This window comes from Protopterus annectens, chromosome 11.part0, assembly GCF_019279795.1.
Source record: "Protopterus annectens isolate FY-2018-M chromosome 11.part0, PAN1.0, whole genome shotgun sequence".
In the NCBI taxonomy this organism is placed as follows: domain Eukaryota; kingdom Metazoa; phylum Chordata; order Ceratodontiformes; family Protopteridae; genus Protopterus; species Protopterus annectens.
The window spans coordinates 217,408,155-217,425,576 of NC_056745.1; the positions used below are offsets into that span (position 1 = coordinate 217,408,155).

Consider the following 17,422-nt stretch of genomic DNA (forward strand, 5'->3'; position numbering starts at 1 on the left):
ATGTAAAAATCTACTGCCAATCATTAGCGGACCGGAGTTCCGCTGTGGCGACCCCTAATCGGGAAAAGCCGAAAGACACAACAACAACTCTAAACTTAAATTACACACTGAACATAAAATAACACTGATACAGTCAAAAATGATGGCTAGGATTGTGGGAACAATACATACGGGGGAGGAATAAGGTTTAAAAGAAGGCAGGACTTAAATGAGCTATGTAATGTTTTAATGAAAATGATTGGGTAGATAAGTGGTGTATAATGTTTGCAACTGGGAGTGTGTCAGAATGGTTTGTGATGTAAAATGCTTGCAACTAGGATTGCACATGCATGATTTGTTTTCATTTATATAAATGCACGATTGCCTATGTTGTAAGTGACAGTTTAATAAAGATGTAAATATGTTTCTTGTTTAAACAAAAAAAAAAATAAATAGGAATTGAATAATTTATGTAATGTTGCTTAGGTTATAAGAATATATAGCAATATATGTGAAGTATGATGTTTGTGAACTTATTAATACACCACTTACTTTTATACAAATGTAAAACTACTCATGTCACAAGTAATAATTCAATAAAGGTGTTTAAAATGACAGGATAAGGAATTACAGAATATTATGGGTATACTTTCATTTATGTTTGGTGGTTAAGGACTATAGAATGCTGAAATCCAACTGTACTGAAGCACAGAGTGTGATGAAACTGGCTCAAGAGGCAAATTATACCCTTAAGTCTTCAGAGTAAAAAATAAAACCACGTTATGCATAAAATTCTAGCAGTTATCACCACCCCAGAACTGACTAATCTACGACTGGAGGCACTCAGGGGTCCTGTGTCTTATCTAATATCCTACACAGATTGTCTGACACTTCTGTAGGAGACTGAGACTTTTGCTGCTCATACGTATGCACAGACTAGACATTTCATATTATATATGTTGCTAAAGTCAACATCTGTTTAATCGACTCAATTTGGTCAACAGGCGTGCGAGACTGCTAAATCACCAGGACCGGGGAATATGCTCTTTCCCCAGTATTGTATAATCCTGGACTTGGAATATAAAATTAGAATGGGGTGTAGAGGTGGCTCCCCTACCCCTCAAAAATAAGAAAAATAAAATAGTTTTTAGCTTGCCTACCCTGATATTCTCTTTGAGCTCATGCAAAGTGATGTGTCGATTTTTTTCTGTCAATCTTTTATTGCCAGCATTAGCAATGTCAAGATTTGGCTCTTTCCACTGTTACTATACAGACACATTCAGTGGAATGTTAAGAAAGTTATGAATGAAGAGGAAAGCCTCATCAGGAAACAAAAAAGGAAAAGATAGTTATGTATTAATTGGACTGTTTTGATTGGTGGCAATGGACTTGATAACAATGGGTTGAGGGCAACACCCGTATTTTGAAAGTTCTTAATGACAGGTATATTGCCATGCATGATAACAGCAGAATAGGTTGGGTATTCTCACCATCATCTGCAAGATAAGGGATAAATCACAGTTGAGTAACTGGAGCCTGCTGACTACTGAAGGCAGATAGGTTACTGACAAATACACTGCAGTTCAGAAGGAGGTAATCCGCGGTGGTGCAGCGGGGAGTGCCTTCTATGTGGTGTCTGCATGTCCTCCCCGCGGGTCGAGTGGCGTTCTGAAAGACATGCGTGAATGGGCATGCCTTCGTTGAAGGTTGGGCGTCAAGCTGGCAACTCGACACTGTGAAAATCTACTGTCAATCGCTAGCAGACCGGAGTTCCGCTGTGGCGACCCCTAACCTGGAAAACAAAAGACGACAACAACAACACCGCAGTTCAGAAGGAAGAACATGGTGGAGAGGAAGAATGGAAAAAAGTTTAAAGGATTAGTAAGAGAAAGGATCTCAGAGGTCTCTTTGTATTATTCATTTATTTAACATTTGTTTGCCAGGATAGTCCGACTAGACAACATTACTTAAAGAAATGGTGGAAAGAAGAGTCTGGAAAACTGCTGGTCATCTGTGATATCACCAAGTGAACACACTATGGGACTATGGTTTAGGTAAGGTTTTTAGGCTTAATTAGGGCAGTATATGGCATGAAGATAGTTACAACTTTAATGTATCCTTTGGAAAGAAACTACTACGAGGAAAGATATATTTCAGGTACATCTGTCTTGTAACTAATGCAGTGCTATCAAGTCTCACCTTAAAAGCAAAGGTAAGAAACAAGGCGAGAGAAGCAGCACAGAACCTTTGATTACTTTCGTACATGGATGACTTTATAGCATGTATGACTGAAAAGGAATGTGTTAAGAATGTTTTATCACTACAAAAAGATGGGTTATAGAGGCACAGCTCTGCACAAACAAAAGGAAATGTAAGGTGTTGGGTGGAACTATACCAATTAATGGCATACTGTTGTCCACTAAGAAAACAGAAAAGTTAGAAATAATGTTTGAGGAACAGGATGAAGTCAATTTACAGAGCAGACAAGTGGCTGGATAGAATGAAAGACAGTAAAGTCATGGGCATAAACACCCTTTTCTTTTTGGAAAAAAATGGTATATTTGGTACTTGCGTATTATCGCAACCAGACTGCAGCTGTGTCTCGACACCCCACTGGTATCATGAACACTAAATTTGCTGATTCAAAAAGACTGAAATGTATGTTACTAAACATGTTAGCACAAACATGAAAAGGAAAACAGTGAAACGGAATCTTTAAAATGCTTCTTGTGCGACTATCGCAATCAGATTCCAACTATGTGTGGAAATGGCAATTTTATCATGTGCTGTACATTATGTGGTCGAAATACATAGAAATGTACATTACACATTTCACTACATATATATATATGTATATACATATAAGAAAAGCAGTGAAATGGTTTGTCATTACAATACTTCTTGTAGGGATGTCCGGTGTCATTTCCAGGGGATCCACAGCCCGAACGGTCATGCTGAACGCATTCATGCGTGGCAGAAAAATAGCCGACAGTCAGTTCCTGAAAGGGGCTTGGCATACCTACAGGGGTCTAACTCATATCTCAGCAGTTAAAATCAAGGGACGATTTACTAAGTATGAATGCACTTCATTTACAAAGTGAACCTAACCACCTGTTGTGTATAGGCATGCATTGTCTGAACACCAGTAATGAAATACAAGATCACCTACACTTGAACGGCATGACAGCTGGTCTTTCTTTCCTTTTGTCACATGTATATCTGAACTTCTTTTACAAATATTGTTGAATGGTATACAACATTTCTCGATATGACAAAGGGTTGGCACTGAGCCGCTATCTGGTTGCGATAATACACAAGTACCGTATATTTAATTAAATCAATCTTACTTAGTATAGGGACATATTTAACTACAATCTGTACTATACCACCAACTGAGGTAATACAACAGTTTTTAAACTTTTAGTGCTTTACGTTGTACAAAACTGGAAATCTGATAAAAGGAGGGTATAAACAGTAAAAAGACTGGTGGAACTGAAGTCTGGATAGGTTTATTCTAGTAGTCCATTACTGGAATCTTAATTTATTTAATATGATACATCTCTTTAGTCACTAGCACAGCAAGGTGGGAAAAATGGCAATGAAGTAATTCTAAACACGCATCAGTTTTGGTTAATTTTATTACAGAAACCTTTGCTTGCTTAAGAAGGTGGAAGGTGAAAACAGACTGCATTGCATCATGCTGCAAACATGGTATGCACAGATTCAGCAATTTTAATTTTTGGTTTAGGATAGAAGGGTATGAAAAGAGTACAAAAGAAGTTACTGAGAGAATTTGGTCTAGATACCATAAGAAATGGAGGATATGGCACTTCTTTTGGAATGAAGACATTAACTGAAATATGAACAGAATGGCCAGCCCAATTGTAAAGAGGGCTAAAGCCCTGACTATGGCCCAGGCTATTCAGGTTAGATTAGCAGGCTGGCTCTTGTGGGCTATATATGTAATAATGTCCAAGAAAAAAAAATAGAAGTATTGACTCTTAAATTACAAGATCACTTCACTAGGACAGCATTTGAATATCAAATACTTATTTCTGTGCAATACCTGTGGCTATCAATTTGGTTTCTTGCAGTGGTAGTTTAAACTGTTTAAGCAAGTCAGTCACCAGTTTTGTGAGTATAGTCTTCACTGGTTTCTTTTGAAGGAAAGAAAAAAGTGCAACTGAAAACAATGAAATATACAGGGAGAGACCATGTGACCTTTTATATGCAAGGAAGAATTCTGGATTGTTATGCTTCACAGTAAGGGACATGCAAAGTTAAAATTGTGGTCTTTAGGAACTGCATGCTAGCCACTTCCACGAAAAGCTGTTTCCATGTTTAAAGTGCTGATGGTGCAAGTGAATGCAGATGACAAAGCTCAATGCCCCTCCTACAGGGTTGAGGGTATTCAAACATACAGAACAGTTTGCAGCCAGACAGTGGGTTTTAGTTCATAACGTGCTCATATGCAGTTCCTTTTTACCACTTCCTTGATATTGTTTATATATGTATTTACTTATTTTTGCAAACTGTTGCTGGCACAGCCGGCCTTAGGTATAGGCCAACTAGGTAGCCGCCTAAGGCGCCGCTCTAGCAGGGGCACTTTTCCAATATTTATCTGATGTAGGTAGACCATGACGGGGGCACCAGATGTTGTCGGGGGAGGGGTGCCATGGAGCCCTTTTCCCTAGGGCATCAGTTGACCTAAGGCCACTCCTGGTTGCTGGGACACTTGAAGGGTGTATCAGTAAACAAAGTAATGTGGCCAGTGAAATGTAGGCATTACTGAAAGAAAAGAGTAGAGCTGAGACGGTCACTGGCCTTGCTTGCACCAGTAAAAGATACATACCTTAAAAATGCTTGGTCATTGCAAGGCTTGACCTTATGACAAACTAAGACTAACCCACAATTCTAAAATGCACTGAAAGAATAATTAAATGAAAGGATTTTCCCGGGGTAAATTAGTGGAAAGAAAATCTATGAAGAATGTTAAGGTGCAAAAGGGAAGGAGAAGAGTAAGCAAAATGGATAGTTGCAAGTTTCTGTACAGAATAAACCTTTTTATTTTGCATTCAAGGAAGAAGGGGGAGAGAGTCTGCAAGACACCACAGTGAGGCAACAAGAAGATTTCTGGATGGGGGACATGTACTTTCAAAATAAACCTAAACAAAAAATAAGACAGAACGCTTTGTGTGATATGTGAAAATTTGACAGGCCAGGTGTTGTCTAAAGCTTATGTTACCCTTTATTTGTGGTGTGTACTGTTGCCTGTGATTTGCTTTATGTTACTTTTTTATTAGTTCTCAATAATGTAAGCCTCCCTAATAAAATGAACATCTGTGGTGCTGACCCCACATTTCTTCAGTAAAATAGCTAAATACAAAGTTAGACTGCTTGCTAGAGTATTAGTAACTGCAAGAAGCATTGCTAGCACCTTTGCCCTTGCTGGTCAACAAATCAGGGCCTCTTCTTTTGAGAAGCAATTTATTTTTTTGTAGCAGTTTAAAAGTGCATATGCATATCTTTTTACAAAAGTGAGATCCCCTCCAATATAGAAAGACTTGAAGCAGATCACTTAAGTCTCCCACAGGAAATCACCTCCACCATTTCTCAATCAACTATCATTAGGGAGCAGGTTGTCACTGTTCTCTCTAAAGCCAAAAACACTGCTTTGACAGGTCCTGATACATGACCCGTCAGACGTGCTAGAACCTGTGTAACAACTGCTCCAGGCATGTGTTGTGCCAAACAAACGGATGACTGCAAAAGTTATCCCTCTACACAGAAGGGGGGGGGGGCATTCACTGAACCAAGAAACTACAGATCCATAAGTCTGACTTGTCTCATATGAACAGCCATGGAAACAACTGTCATGGATTTGATTCACAAAGACATCGGAAATCTACAGATGATGGAATCTACTTGGTCAGGTTTAGTCAAAAGCAGGTCATGCTGCTTAATCCAGGAAACTTGAAGAAAGTCACTAAAGCAATGGATGAGGGCAAAACAGTGCACAATGCCAATTTCAGCCTGGCGAAGACGTTTGACAATACCTCACTCAGGCATTAACATATGTCACCCAATAAATAGCCAGATGGCTCACCGAGAAAGACGGACAGTCCTGGAAATTACCACATTGATAACACACCCCTAGAAACAGACCTGGGGGTCAAGGATCGCAGGTCAACAGTAACCTGACCTTTGACCACCATGGTTCCTACTGTGGAGAGAAAAATCTTTCTACATTGCATGATTTATATGTGAGGGCATGGTATCCAGGTCCAAAGAAGTCACTGTTCTGCTGTACTTGCCTTTCATCAGACCAATCGTGTACAATGCACCCTTCGTCATGTACCTGACAAGGCACTTTCAAATAGCATAAGACACCACAGAGATTCCTCTCAAAAAGAATACAGGAGTGAACAAGTCCTATGTGAACTGTGCCAAAACCCTATCACTGAACTCTATCTTCAACTACTGTGCAGTGATTCATGTCCAACTTTCAAGGCATACTCTGATCCCACACCGATGGATCTGCAGCACATCTGCAAAACCAATAGCTTCAAAAATACACGCTCTAAGGACCTAATCCTCATCTGTGACAAATAGGATATGTTGGAGGGGCAGGTATGCATCTCAAAGATTACCCCTTCTCTTGAACAGACTTCCCATCCATGTGAAACAGAGCACATACCCAAACCCATTCAAATGCAACTTGGAACAATGGATGGAAAATCTCAAATCTTCCCAAGGGTTTGGTACCTTTGTCCCTTGGATGATATGCGGTATTGACAGCTATGCCAGGAGAAGTAAGGCAGTGGATGTGCAACATATGCCAGCATACCTAGCTGGAATTTTGTAAAATAAATGTCATTTTTATATCAAACTGATTTATTTGTACAGGTGCTTGTGCTGAAAATGTATTTGTAAAGCTGCTTGTGTTAAAAATATAACAGTGGATCCAACAGTGGATCCTGCTGGACAGAAAAATACACTTGTAGGTCAGACTGCATTGTAACTGCTGAAATGAATATTTATTTATTTTTCATTTGATGACCGGGAAATCCCAACTGGACACAGGTCCATTTTCAGCGGAGGCCCGGGGAGAAAAGCTCCACTTAAAAGAATTGCTAAACAAATTTATAAGAAACACCCCTGTATTCTTAATAGACACTTATAAAATAATATCCAATATTGTTTCAACATGCTTATGTACATCACATAGCTGTGGTTTTAAGGCAAACAACTAGCATATATGAATGTATTTAGTAATTAGTTACAGACATATAAAAGTTACTACCATTGAAATAAAGCATTTGTAGGAAAGAAAAGAAATCTAGAGGATAGGCAGTACTGAGTCATCCTTGACAGTATCCTTGTATGACTGCAATATAGTGGATTAGCCTGGGGGAGCATGGGCACAGACAGTTGCTAAAATAGTGGGTTTTGAGTAGTTTCCTAAATTGTGGGGCAGAGCATGTAGAAGTTATGTGATTTGGAAGTGAATTCCAGGTTTTTGCTATTGTAGAAGCAAAGAGAGTTTTACCAGCTTCATTTTTATGTTTGATGACATTTATGAGATTTTGGTTTGTTGATCTTAAGACTCGGGTAGTGGTGTAGGGTTGTATTAGATTTTGTAGTATGGGGGTTTTGTCAGGGAGGTAGTACCGTTTGTGGACTGTGAAGAGCTGTGTAGTAAGAAGTAGATGGGGGAACTCAGCCATTTGAGCTGTTTGATGGAATGACAGTGATGGTCCCTATTAGAGGCGCCTGTAGCAAACCTGGCAATCTTGTTATAGCAAGCTGTCATTTTGTTTTATTCGCTGTGGCGAAGATTCGTCAGGATTGGAGAGGCATACAGTATGGTGGATAGTAGGTGAGTTCTAGCAATAGTGGCTTTGGTATGGTCGGTCATGAATTGCCTGTTCCTATACAATAGACCAAGCTTTTTGTGCACTGTTTTGATTGTTTGGGCTATGTGTATGTCAAATTTAAGTTTGTTATCAATTACTACTCCTAAGAGTTTGCTGTGTGATGTAGGGGTCATTAGGGTATTATCCTTGGAGTTTATGTTGAAAACATTTAGTGCAGAAGATCTACCAGGAGGGCAGAGAATTAGGTTTGTTTTTTTGGGATTGAGTATAAGTTTAATGCTAGAAAACCATGCTTCAGCCAATGTAAAGTTGTGTTGTGTTACTGTTTGTAGTTCGCTTAAGGTTGGGGCGGCACATATGACAGTAGTGTCATCAACATATTGAACTACAGAGGCAGAGGGGGAGAATACAGCTATCTGATTTGTAAATATGGAGAACAGTGAAGGACCAAGAATCGAACCTTGAGGGACACCTATGGATACTGGTAGGAGGGAGGATCGTATGTCCTGCCACAGAACTGCTTGTTGTCAGCCTGATAAATAGCTGTTGAACCACGATATAGTGGGGGAGGTAAGGTTAAGGGTAGACAGAGTTTTGAGCAGCAAGCTGTGGTTGACCATATCAAATGCTTTTGATAAGTCTAAGAATACAGAGGATACAAACTGTCCATTGTTTCTATGGGTGTTGACTATGTTGGTGTAAGAGAGTAGGGCTATTGTGGTACTATGGGAGGGTCGAAAGCCATGTTGAGATGATGATACAAGGTTATTTTATAGGAGGCATTGCATTAGTTGTGAATGTACTACTCTTTCTAGTATTTTTGATAATGGTGATAAAATTGCGATTGAGCAGTAGTTGCTGAGCTCTAGGGAGTTGCCACCTTTGTGGAGTGGGATAATATGGAATATTTTCCACAGGTTAGGTACTTTACATTCAGATATGGATCTATTTATGAGGACAGATATGGGGTAAGATATGGTTTCAGCTGAGAGTTGAAGGAAATCTGCAGGAAGTTTGTCTGCTGCCAGTGCGGTGGGTTTTAGCTTTTTGAGGAGTTTAGTAATAAATTTTGTGGGTGCTGGAGAGAATGAATTGTTAGCGGGATTATTTTGCTTAATAGGGGTAGAAAGGGTGGGAGAAGATGTGGGGTTGGTGGTGAAATATACTGGAAGGGAAGAGAAAAAAAGAGAAGAGACGAGAATAGATTAATCTCAGTCCAGCTAACTTTGAAAAAGTCTGAAATTAAATTACCTGGTTTAGGCCATAAATATTGGCTGCAATCAGTACTGTAAGAAACAGACAAAAAGTCTGTGAAAACCAGGAGTAGGAATCCTACTGTATTGCCCTTAGGGGTGAACTATTTGCTACCCTGGAAGGGTGGAAGTTTTTAAAAGGGTAGTAGCACATCTTAAAGCTGTGTGTGTGTGTGTGATAACACGCGTCCTAGATTTGGGTTCAGTTTGTAGTAAAACAGGTAGTGTGGGAACTAGAAGTCAGATGACCAGATTTACGAGATATCACTCTGTAATCTAACACTGAAATGTTTTGTTTTAATACTACATGAGACAGAAGTCTCAGGGCAGTCTGTTTTTGAAACCTGACGAAGAAGGAAGACCACTCACCCATTTAATCTTGCCTTGCCTCAGTAAATAACCAGGGAATAGTAATTCTTTAGATCAGTCAGGAAAATACAGTGAGATTACTCAAGTACTGCTTTTTTCTGTAAGTGTGTGAATTCATCCATCTGTATTATGTTTAATATTTCCTGTGATTGAAACTCTGGTGTTTATTGTAAATAGATATTCATTATTTTCATGTTCTTTTGTCTTTTTTATTAAATACATTTAAACCTTTCATTGTGATTGGTCTTTTAGAGAATATTTTAACCTTTGAGAGTACTTACATTTATTTGGCGACACTGTGGCCGCTCCTGAAAGCCTTGGTACATTGGTCAAACACTACCATTTGCATTTCTATTAATTGTACCTACTATACTTGGATACCCTGGTAACAGCCTTAGAGTAGATGGTTTTGGAGTGTTCTGGTGGCAGTATCTACCTTATAGCCTGGGGAGAGGGGCATAGCTGGTAAGTTTGTGCCAGCCTTTTCCAGGTGCGTGTGAAAATCAAATCTCAAACAGTGTGCGTCAGCTACTTGGGACAGGGACACACAGCACTGGTTTCACAGAGAGGGTGAAGGAGGACTTGGCTTGGAACACTCAGCTGAGGACTCACCTCTACAGCTGTGATCAGTAAGAAGTCTTATTTGGGGCCTGGTGAGAGAGAGGGAAACCCAGCCCCAAGACATGTGTGTGTTCCCTGTCTGCTCCTAAGAAAACTGTGCTTGGAGCAGAGAGCTGCATCTGGAAATACTGTGCTTTTCTATGTTTGTTCCAAGTGAACGTCCATCAGTGACGGTGAGGATTAAGGCTCTTTAATTACTGGCCCATAGCAGGGGCATTGCAGTCCCTAATCAACAGGTGCAGCTTGTGAATCTCTGATATGCACAAGGCCTATAAAACAACCAAAAATTCCATGGGGTATTGACTTGTTGGCAATAATTTGGTAAATTTGTGGTAAGCCTGTCTATACTTAAAATGGCTCTTGGGCTAACAGTATATGAACCTATAAATTCATATTAGCAGACCACTGGCAAAGGAAGGGAAAATACAGTCTCTGGACTTGACTTCTCCATTCAGAAGCTGAAAGGGAGATAATTGAACATTACTCCACTGCATGTTGCTAAAAATCATAACACATGTAGTGATATTGAGAGTAACAAGAGAAATATCAGAAACTGTAATCATTAAAATGACATTTTTCAGTGCTGACTGATCAAAATAAGTGTTATACACAATTTTAAAATAGTTTAAGTCGTGGCCACAGCACCTCAACTGAACTTACACAGCAAATACACACAGAGACTACTAAATATCAATCAAAAAGCTTATACTTTATACAGTAGCATTCCCTTTCCACCCCACCCGGTACCTTCTACATACCAATCCCTCAACAGTCTATACACACACACACACACACACACACACATATATATATATATATATATATATATATATATATATATATATATATATATACATATATATATATATATATATATATATATATATGTGTGTGTATATATATATATATATATATAGGTGTGTGTGTGTGTGTGTGTGGACTGGCGTAGGACTTTCCATTCATTTTGGTTCCAAAATAACATACTACTCAGTAGTCACATCCAATACTAGGCATCACTTATATGGCCTGTCAAATACACAGAAAAGCAATGGCAGGTGCACAATAACCAATTATGTTGTAACAGCTACACATATAAACCTTCGATACTCTCACGCTCCACATTACTCGTTAGTGAATAAGACATTCCGTCTAACCGCCACAATGCTACCCAAATTCTGATTAAAAAAAGGTTGACAAGCACACCAGAAGAATTACGAAATCGCTGGGCAAGAGTAGCCACCAATAAGAAATATGTTCACTCAGACGTAAGCAGGGAAGTCAACAAACAGCAAGAAAATGAAAGGTTATTAATTACCAAATACAAAATTTCCAAGAGGTCTACAACAGCTACAAATTTATCTATACTAATACAAGTCTTCTATCCAAATGAGCATTGATGAGGAATACTGAATAAAATACTACAGCAGTTCCTGCACCTGTTAAGAGTCAAAAAAGGCAGAATCAGGCATAAAGGACTCTCCTGCAAATTTAGAAAAGAGAATAGCTACAAAAAATGATACACTTTCTTACAAAATCAAAATTAACTCAGTAGTACCCACCTGAAACACCACCTCTTCATCAAACTCCTCAGTCATTGCTCTCCGCCATACATGCCCAACCGTTTAGCAGTATGGGAAATGAAGTCCACGGGCCCGGCATCGAGCGGAAGCTACAACAGTAACGTCATTCGTAAACTACAAGCCCCACAATGCAACTCTGTACAGAACTAAACTCGTCCTACAGTATTTTCCCATTGTAAATATGAATCCCTATGCTTGGGTCTGGAAGAAATATGGGAGGAGTCAAATTTAACAGACTGTTTGATGGAGAGGCTAGGGTGGTAAAGGCGGAGACGAGATGTGTCTGTTATTGGTGATTCTGTCCTTATCAGACAGGGACCAAGAATCAGTTCTTTGGTTCCCCCTAGTGGCAATGGTGTGCAGCCAGCTTTGAGAAGGAAAGGAAGATTTACTAAAAGGAAAAACTTATACATAATACGGTGCACGGACTTCGTCAAGTAGTGGGATCACCTAGTATTGTTATACATTGGAAGTTAAAAGTCTCATATATTTCGCTGGTCAGTGGAAATGGGAACCGTATGATATTCTCAATACATGGAATACTAGAGGGAAACGCATGGCAATCATGAGCGCCGGTAAGTGAAGTGCAATGGGCAATAACGGACTTCGGAAAAGGAACAAAAAAAAAAGCTGCAGTACGGAACTCCCAGTGAAGTAGTAGTTCTAGTTGTGTAGCTGGTTATCTACTTTGTGGATGTGATTAATGTCGCTGGTTTGGCAGATAGAAGATCCTGCAAAACATTATATTGGTGTCCTACATGTAAAAAGACTGTTTGGTGCCTGAATAAGTTGATTTTACTACACAGATTTATTTGTTGGGGGTTGCAGTATACAAGCTTTATGGATGGAGTCAACACTCGAGAAAAAGAAAAAAATGTGTACTTATTGGGAAAAATGTTTCTTTCTTTGCATAACAAGTACATTTTGTTCAACTGTTAGTATGCCGCGTTTGGCGATGGAATTGAGATAATTGTTTAATGATGCGCGTCATAAGTTGTAGGCACTTTTTTCTTTTCTTCGTGAAAATTGGAACTTCAGACTTCGCAACCTTTGGGCATTAAAAGTCACACCACAGGCCTTCAGAAACACAGCAGATTGTCAGAAAAGGGGGAATATTACTTTTTTCGGGTGGTAAAGTGTTCATATATTAGACCACATATAATTGGTGATGGAAAGTCTTTGTATGGGTTTTTGTTTAATGTTTGTCAGGCTAGCCCCCCAGCGGTGCAAACATTGACTGTATATGTGCTTTGGTCCGATTTATATGATACCCCAACCCAATGTAAGATGGGTAAAAGGACATACCTCTCAACTGTCCAGATTTTCGCCTCATATTTTTTAGTCTGTTCCTCGTAAAATTTGTGATTTTTCTGTGGCAAACCAGGGAGGACTGAATTTAATGACAACCATTTCGGTTTCAGACTTCATATCCTTCAGAAATTGCATAGTAACACGACCTTTTATTCTAGCAACTTTCTAAGTTTATAAGAGCAATAGTTAAAATTTGTCCATAGTTTTGGGGCTTTGTCTCCCCCTGCCCCCCCCCCCCCAATTATTTTTGTCTTTGTCCACATTTTTTTGTGCTACTAAGTTGAAGCTATGAAAAGGGGGATGCTGATGATTACGGGCCTTTTACTCTTAACATGTTAAATTTAAGCAGTCGATAGTTATGTAGTCATTTATTTCATGTTGAGTTGCCGGAGAGAGCAGAACGATGCAAACCCATTTACCTGTTTCCTTTCTGAGGGGGTGACAGTGTAGTTTCCAAATACATGGTGATTTAGTAAAAAGTGTTTCTTAAAGTGACCAGTAGAAAATTAATTAGACTGCGTGCAGTTTCATGCTTTTCTTGCTGTTTGTGTGTAGGTTGGTGGGTACAGGTTCTACTAAAACATCCTTCTAAACGGTCAGTGCATTAGTTTTCACCACCATTTTGTATTGGAGTGTTTTTATTAGTTATTCTTTTGTTGTTTATAAACTTAGCGACACGTGGGGGTGGGATTTCCTTAAGGATGTCCTTTCTCCATACGATTGTTTTAATGTTTCCGGGGGCCTGAAAGAAGTGTAGTTTTAGCCTCGCAACTTCTAGCCTTGTAAAACGGGAGAAAAGTCATAGCTGCGCTGTGCCGCTTGGTAAAATAATAAAATACCTTCACTGATTTAGAATGGGATATAATGTGGGCCTTGATACAACCTACGTTTAAATACCTCGTACAATTATAGTGGAACAAAAATTATTTGTTTTACGAGTAGAATAAGATGTGGTCCTTGATGCTCCTCATCTCTTAAAGAGATCAAACGGCATCATTAATTGGTATTGTCTTGTGTTTATAGTTGTGTAGATTTGGACTCTTGGACATTTTACTAGATTATGTTAATTTAATTATTAAATACAGTTAAAAAAAAAAAAAAACTGGGAATTGTCATTGCAGACTGTGACCGAAGTAGAGCTTAGAAAGTGATCCTGACTGGTCATGGCTCATGTTTGCTGATGGCATATGTCATAGCTCTCAGCAAATCGGGGACAAATTTTTATTTTATTTTACATTTGTTGACCGGGCTAGTCTGAATATATGTTCATTTTCAGTAGAGGCCCGGGGAGAAAAGCTCCGAGAAAAAAATTACAGAGTCCAAATTAAGAATACAAATTAATAATTATGCAGTCAATTTACACAGGCTTTGCAACAGTAATGAATGAGCATGTATCAAGTTAACATTTTGTAAACATGAATTTACACAGCACTGTACGGAGCATAATCTCTCTCTCTCCATACATACATGCGTGTGTATATATATGTGTATATAATATATATATCACACACACGGATTCACAACACTGAAAGCTCAAAACATTAACTTCAAAATGTTTGAAAACTCAAAACACTGAAAATACATAGGTTCATACTAGGCTATCTGCCCTAGGACATTTATAAGCCTAGCCAGAATGTGTTTGGCTTTCGCCACCCATTTTAAATTTATTTTGCTATGCCCTTTTTCAAGGTTAGTATACTGTGCCTCTGTCTAACAGTGACACAGAAGTGATACTCGGGGTAAACCTATGATCTCCCATCCACTCATCAAGATTCCTCTTGAAGAGAGTCAATGAGGGACTCTGCCTAACCTGGACTGGGATTTTATTCCAGAGTGAAGGGAGCCTCTGTGTTATGAATCTGTCCCTCCAGCATGTCCTATTTATTTCAGTGCTGAGGTTCAAGTCTCTCGAGCGCGTAGCTCGATGGGATTTGGATTTTCTGAGGTGCAGCATGTCCATTAAATCGGGGTTGGACATGGCTTTATATGTCAGGCACAGATCGCCTCTGAACAGGCGGTATGCCACTGAGTAGAGCTGGAGTTTCTTTAACCGGGCAGCATATGGCATCTGTTTGAGCCCTTTGATCCTCTTGGTGAGGTACTTTTGGGGTCTTTCCAGTTGCTGCAGGTGTCTGGTAAGGTACACCCCAAAAGGGGCATTGTACTCAATTATAGGCCTGATGAGGGATGAGTAAAGAGGCACGATGACCTCCCCTGATCTAGATGTGAATCCCTTCATGATTAGGTGGGCTATATAAAATATTTTTCTAACCACTTTGGCCACGTGGTTGTCAAATGAGAGATTGCTATAAACTTGGGTCCCCAGGTCCCTAATTACTTCTTCTGTACTTAATGGATTACCACCTATGTGGTAATTTGTGGGCACTTGTTTTTGCCAAAGGGGATGACAATACACTTTTTGGCATTTAGCTTGAGGCCATGGCTCTGGCACCAGTTGTCTGTTTCTGTGAGGCCCTTTTGGAGGATGCTTGTGTCGGCTGGAGAGTCGATTATGGCGCCCAGTTTGCAGTCATCTGCGAACTTGGTCAGCCACAGTCCTTCCGTGTTGGGCTGTACCTCTGAGAAATATATACCGAACAAGAGAGGTCCCAGGACTGAGCCTTGTGGGACACCACTTGTAACTGGTTTGGAGTCTGACATGGCTCCAGCAATTCTAACCATGTGGGTTCTGTCCTTGAGCCAGTTTGCAATCCATCTAGTGACATAGGGGTTTATATTTAAGCTGGTGAGCTTATCTATAATGCCCGAGTGGGGTATTGTATCGAAGGCTTTTGCGAGGTCCAGGTAGGCTGTGTGGACCACCTTCCCCTCGTTAATGGCCTTGGTGACTGTTTCAAAGAAATCAACCAGGTTTAAGAGGCAGGATCTGCCCTTAACAAAGCCGGACTGGGTAGGATCCAGTGTCTGTAGGTCCCTAATATCTTTATTTATGAGGTCCATGATGATCCTTTCCATAGCTTTGCAGACCAAGCTGGTCAGGCTTATGGGGCGATAGTTTCCAGGATCCGTTGAGGCACCACCTTTATGGAGAGGGACCACTGTTGCTGTACGCCAATCTTTGGGCACATATCCTGTAGTAAGGCTGAGATTTAACAGTAGTTTTATGTTTGGGTTTAGCTCTTCTTGGAGTTCATGTAGGACGCAGCCCGGGACACCGTCTGGTCCCATTGATGATGTGTTTTTTGCTTTGGAGAGGGCGGCTCTTACCTGAGCATCTGAGATGTCAGGGGGGCAGCACTCTGCTGGGATAGATATTTTCCCTTTTGGTGGGGAGGGGGGTGGGAAGTTTGCGCTGAACCTGCCAGCTAGGATGTTGGCAATGTCTGTGGGTTCAGTGTATTTTTTTGTCATTATGGACTAATTCTGAGCATATCTGGGAATTACCACCCAGGTTCCTAACATAACTAAAGAAAGCCTTGTGATTATCCTTAGTGTCATGTGCAATTTTTCTCTCAAAGCTGGCCTTAGACAATTTTATGAGTGCCCATAGTTTTTTGCTAATACTGATCAGTGATGCCTTCCCTTTTTAGGATTTTGCTCTATCATTTAGTAGCTTCCTTCTCCTATTGTATAGTTTGTTTATGGCTGGGGTCCACCAGACAGGACGTCTGCCTTTGGAGGATTGGGTCTTGGTTTTATTTGGGATCGCATGATCCATGCATTCCTGAAGGTGTTCATAGAATGCGTTTATAAAGGATTCTGTGGTCTGGGCCGTATTTTCCACAGGCCCGGGGGCTTTGAAGGATTCCACCTCAGTTTTGAGGAGTGTGAAATTTGCTTTAGAAAGTTTTTCACTGTAGTTTTCTGGGCAGGGGGTGGGGTCGGGATGTGAATATCCAGTGAGATTAGTTTATGGTCTGATCTTACCAGTGAGGGATACACTTCTGGTCTGGAGCATAGAGTCCCCATGTTGGTGATCAGGTCCAGTATGTTTTCCCCTCTTGTGGGAGTGGTAACAAGTTGTTCCATAGCATTTGAGTTTATAAATTCTAGGAACCTTTGGGCTAGGGTGTTGGAGCTAGAGTAATGCTCCCAGTCTATGTTTGGGTAGTTGAAGTCGCCCAATATAATGGTGTTTGGAGAGACCTTCATATTTTCCAGTGTTCTCAGAAAGGCAGAGTGGGGTTCCTGGGTTTGGGAGGGTGGTCTGTAGCAGGCTATAAACTGGAAGGCAGTTTTCCCCACTGTTAGTTGCACATGGATAGTCTCTGATGCTTTGTGCTTTGCCACCAACCTGGAGGTGTGGGTATCTTTGATGAATATTGATACACCCCCTCCTTTTGTGGTTCGGTCCAAGTTTTGGGGCTGAAAAGCATGGTATGAGGTATAACCTGGTAGTGCTGGGGTGCTCTCGGGAGCCCTGAACCAGGTTTCTGTTACTGCACAGATGTCGATGTTCTCCATGCTAAGG

The 17,422-nt window shown here is 40.2% G+C and overlaps 1 protein-coding gene across 1 annotated transcript in view; it reads right to left on the reverse strand.

Moving 5' to 3' along the window:
* The window catches only part of VEZT (vezatin, adherens junctions transmembrane protein), a gene marked incomplete in the record, with an annotated part of 850,549 nt that extends 838,721 nt beyond the window's left edge, over nucleotides 1–11,828 (reverse strand). Inside the window, 1 exon segment of the mRNA XM_044087638.1 lies at nucleotides 11,659–11,828. Coding sequence (XP_043943573.1) covers nucleotides 11,659–11,694 — 36 coding nt within the window.
* Between the last annotated feature and the right edge of the window lie 5,594 nt (nucleotides 11,829–17,422).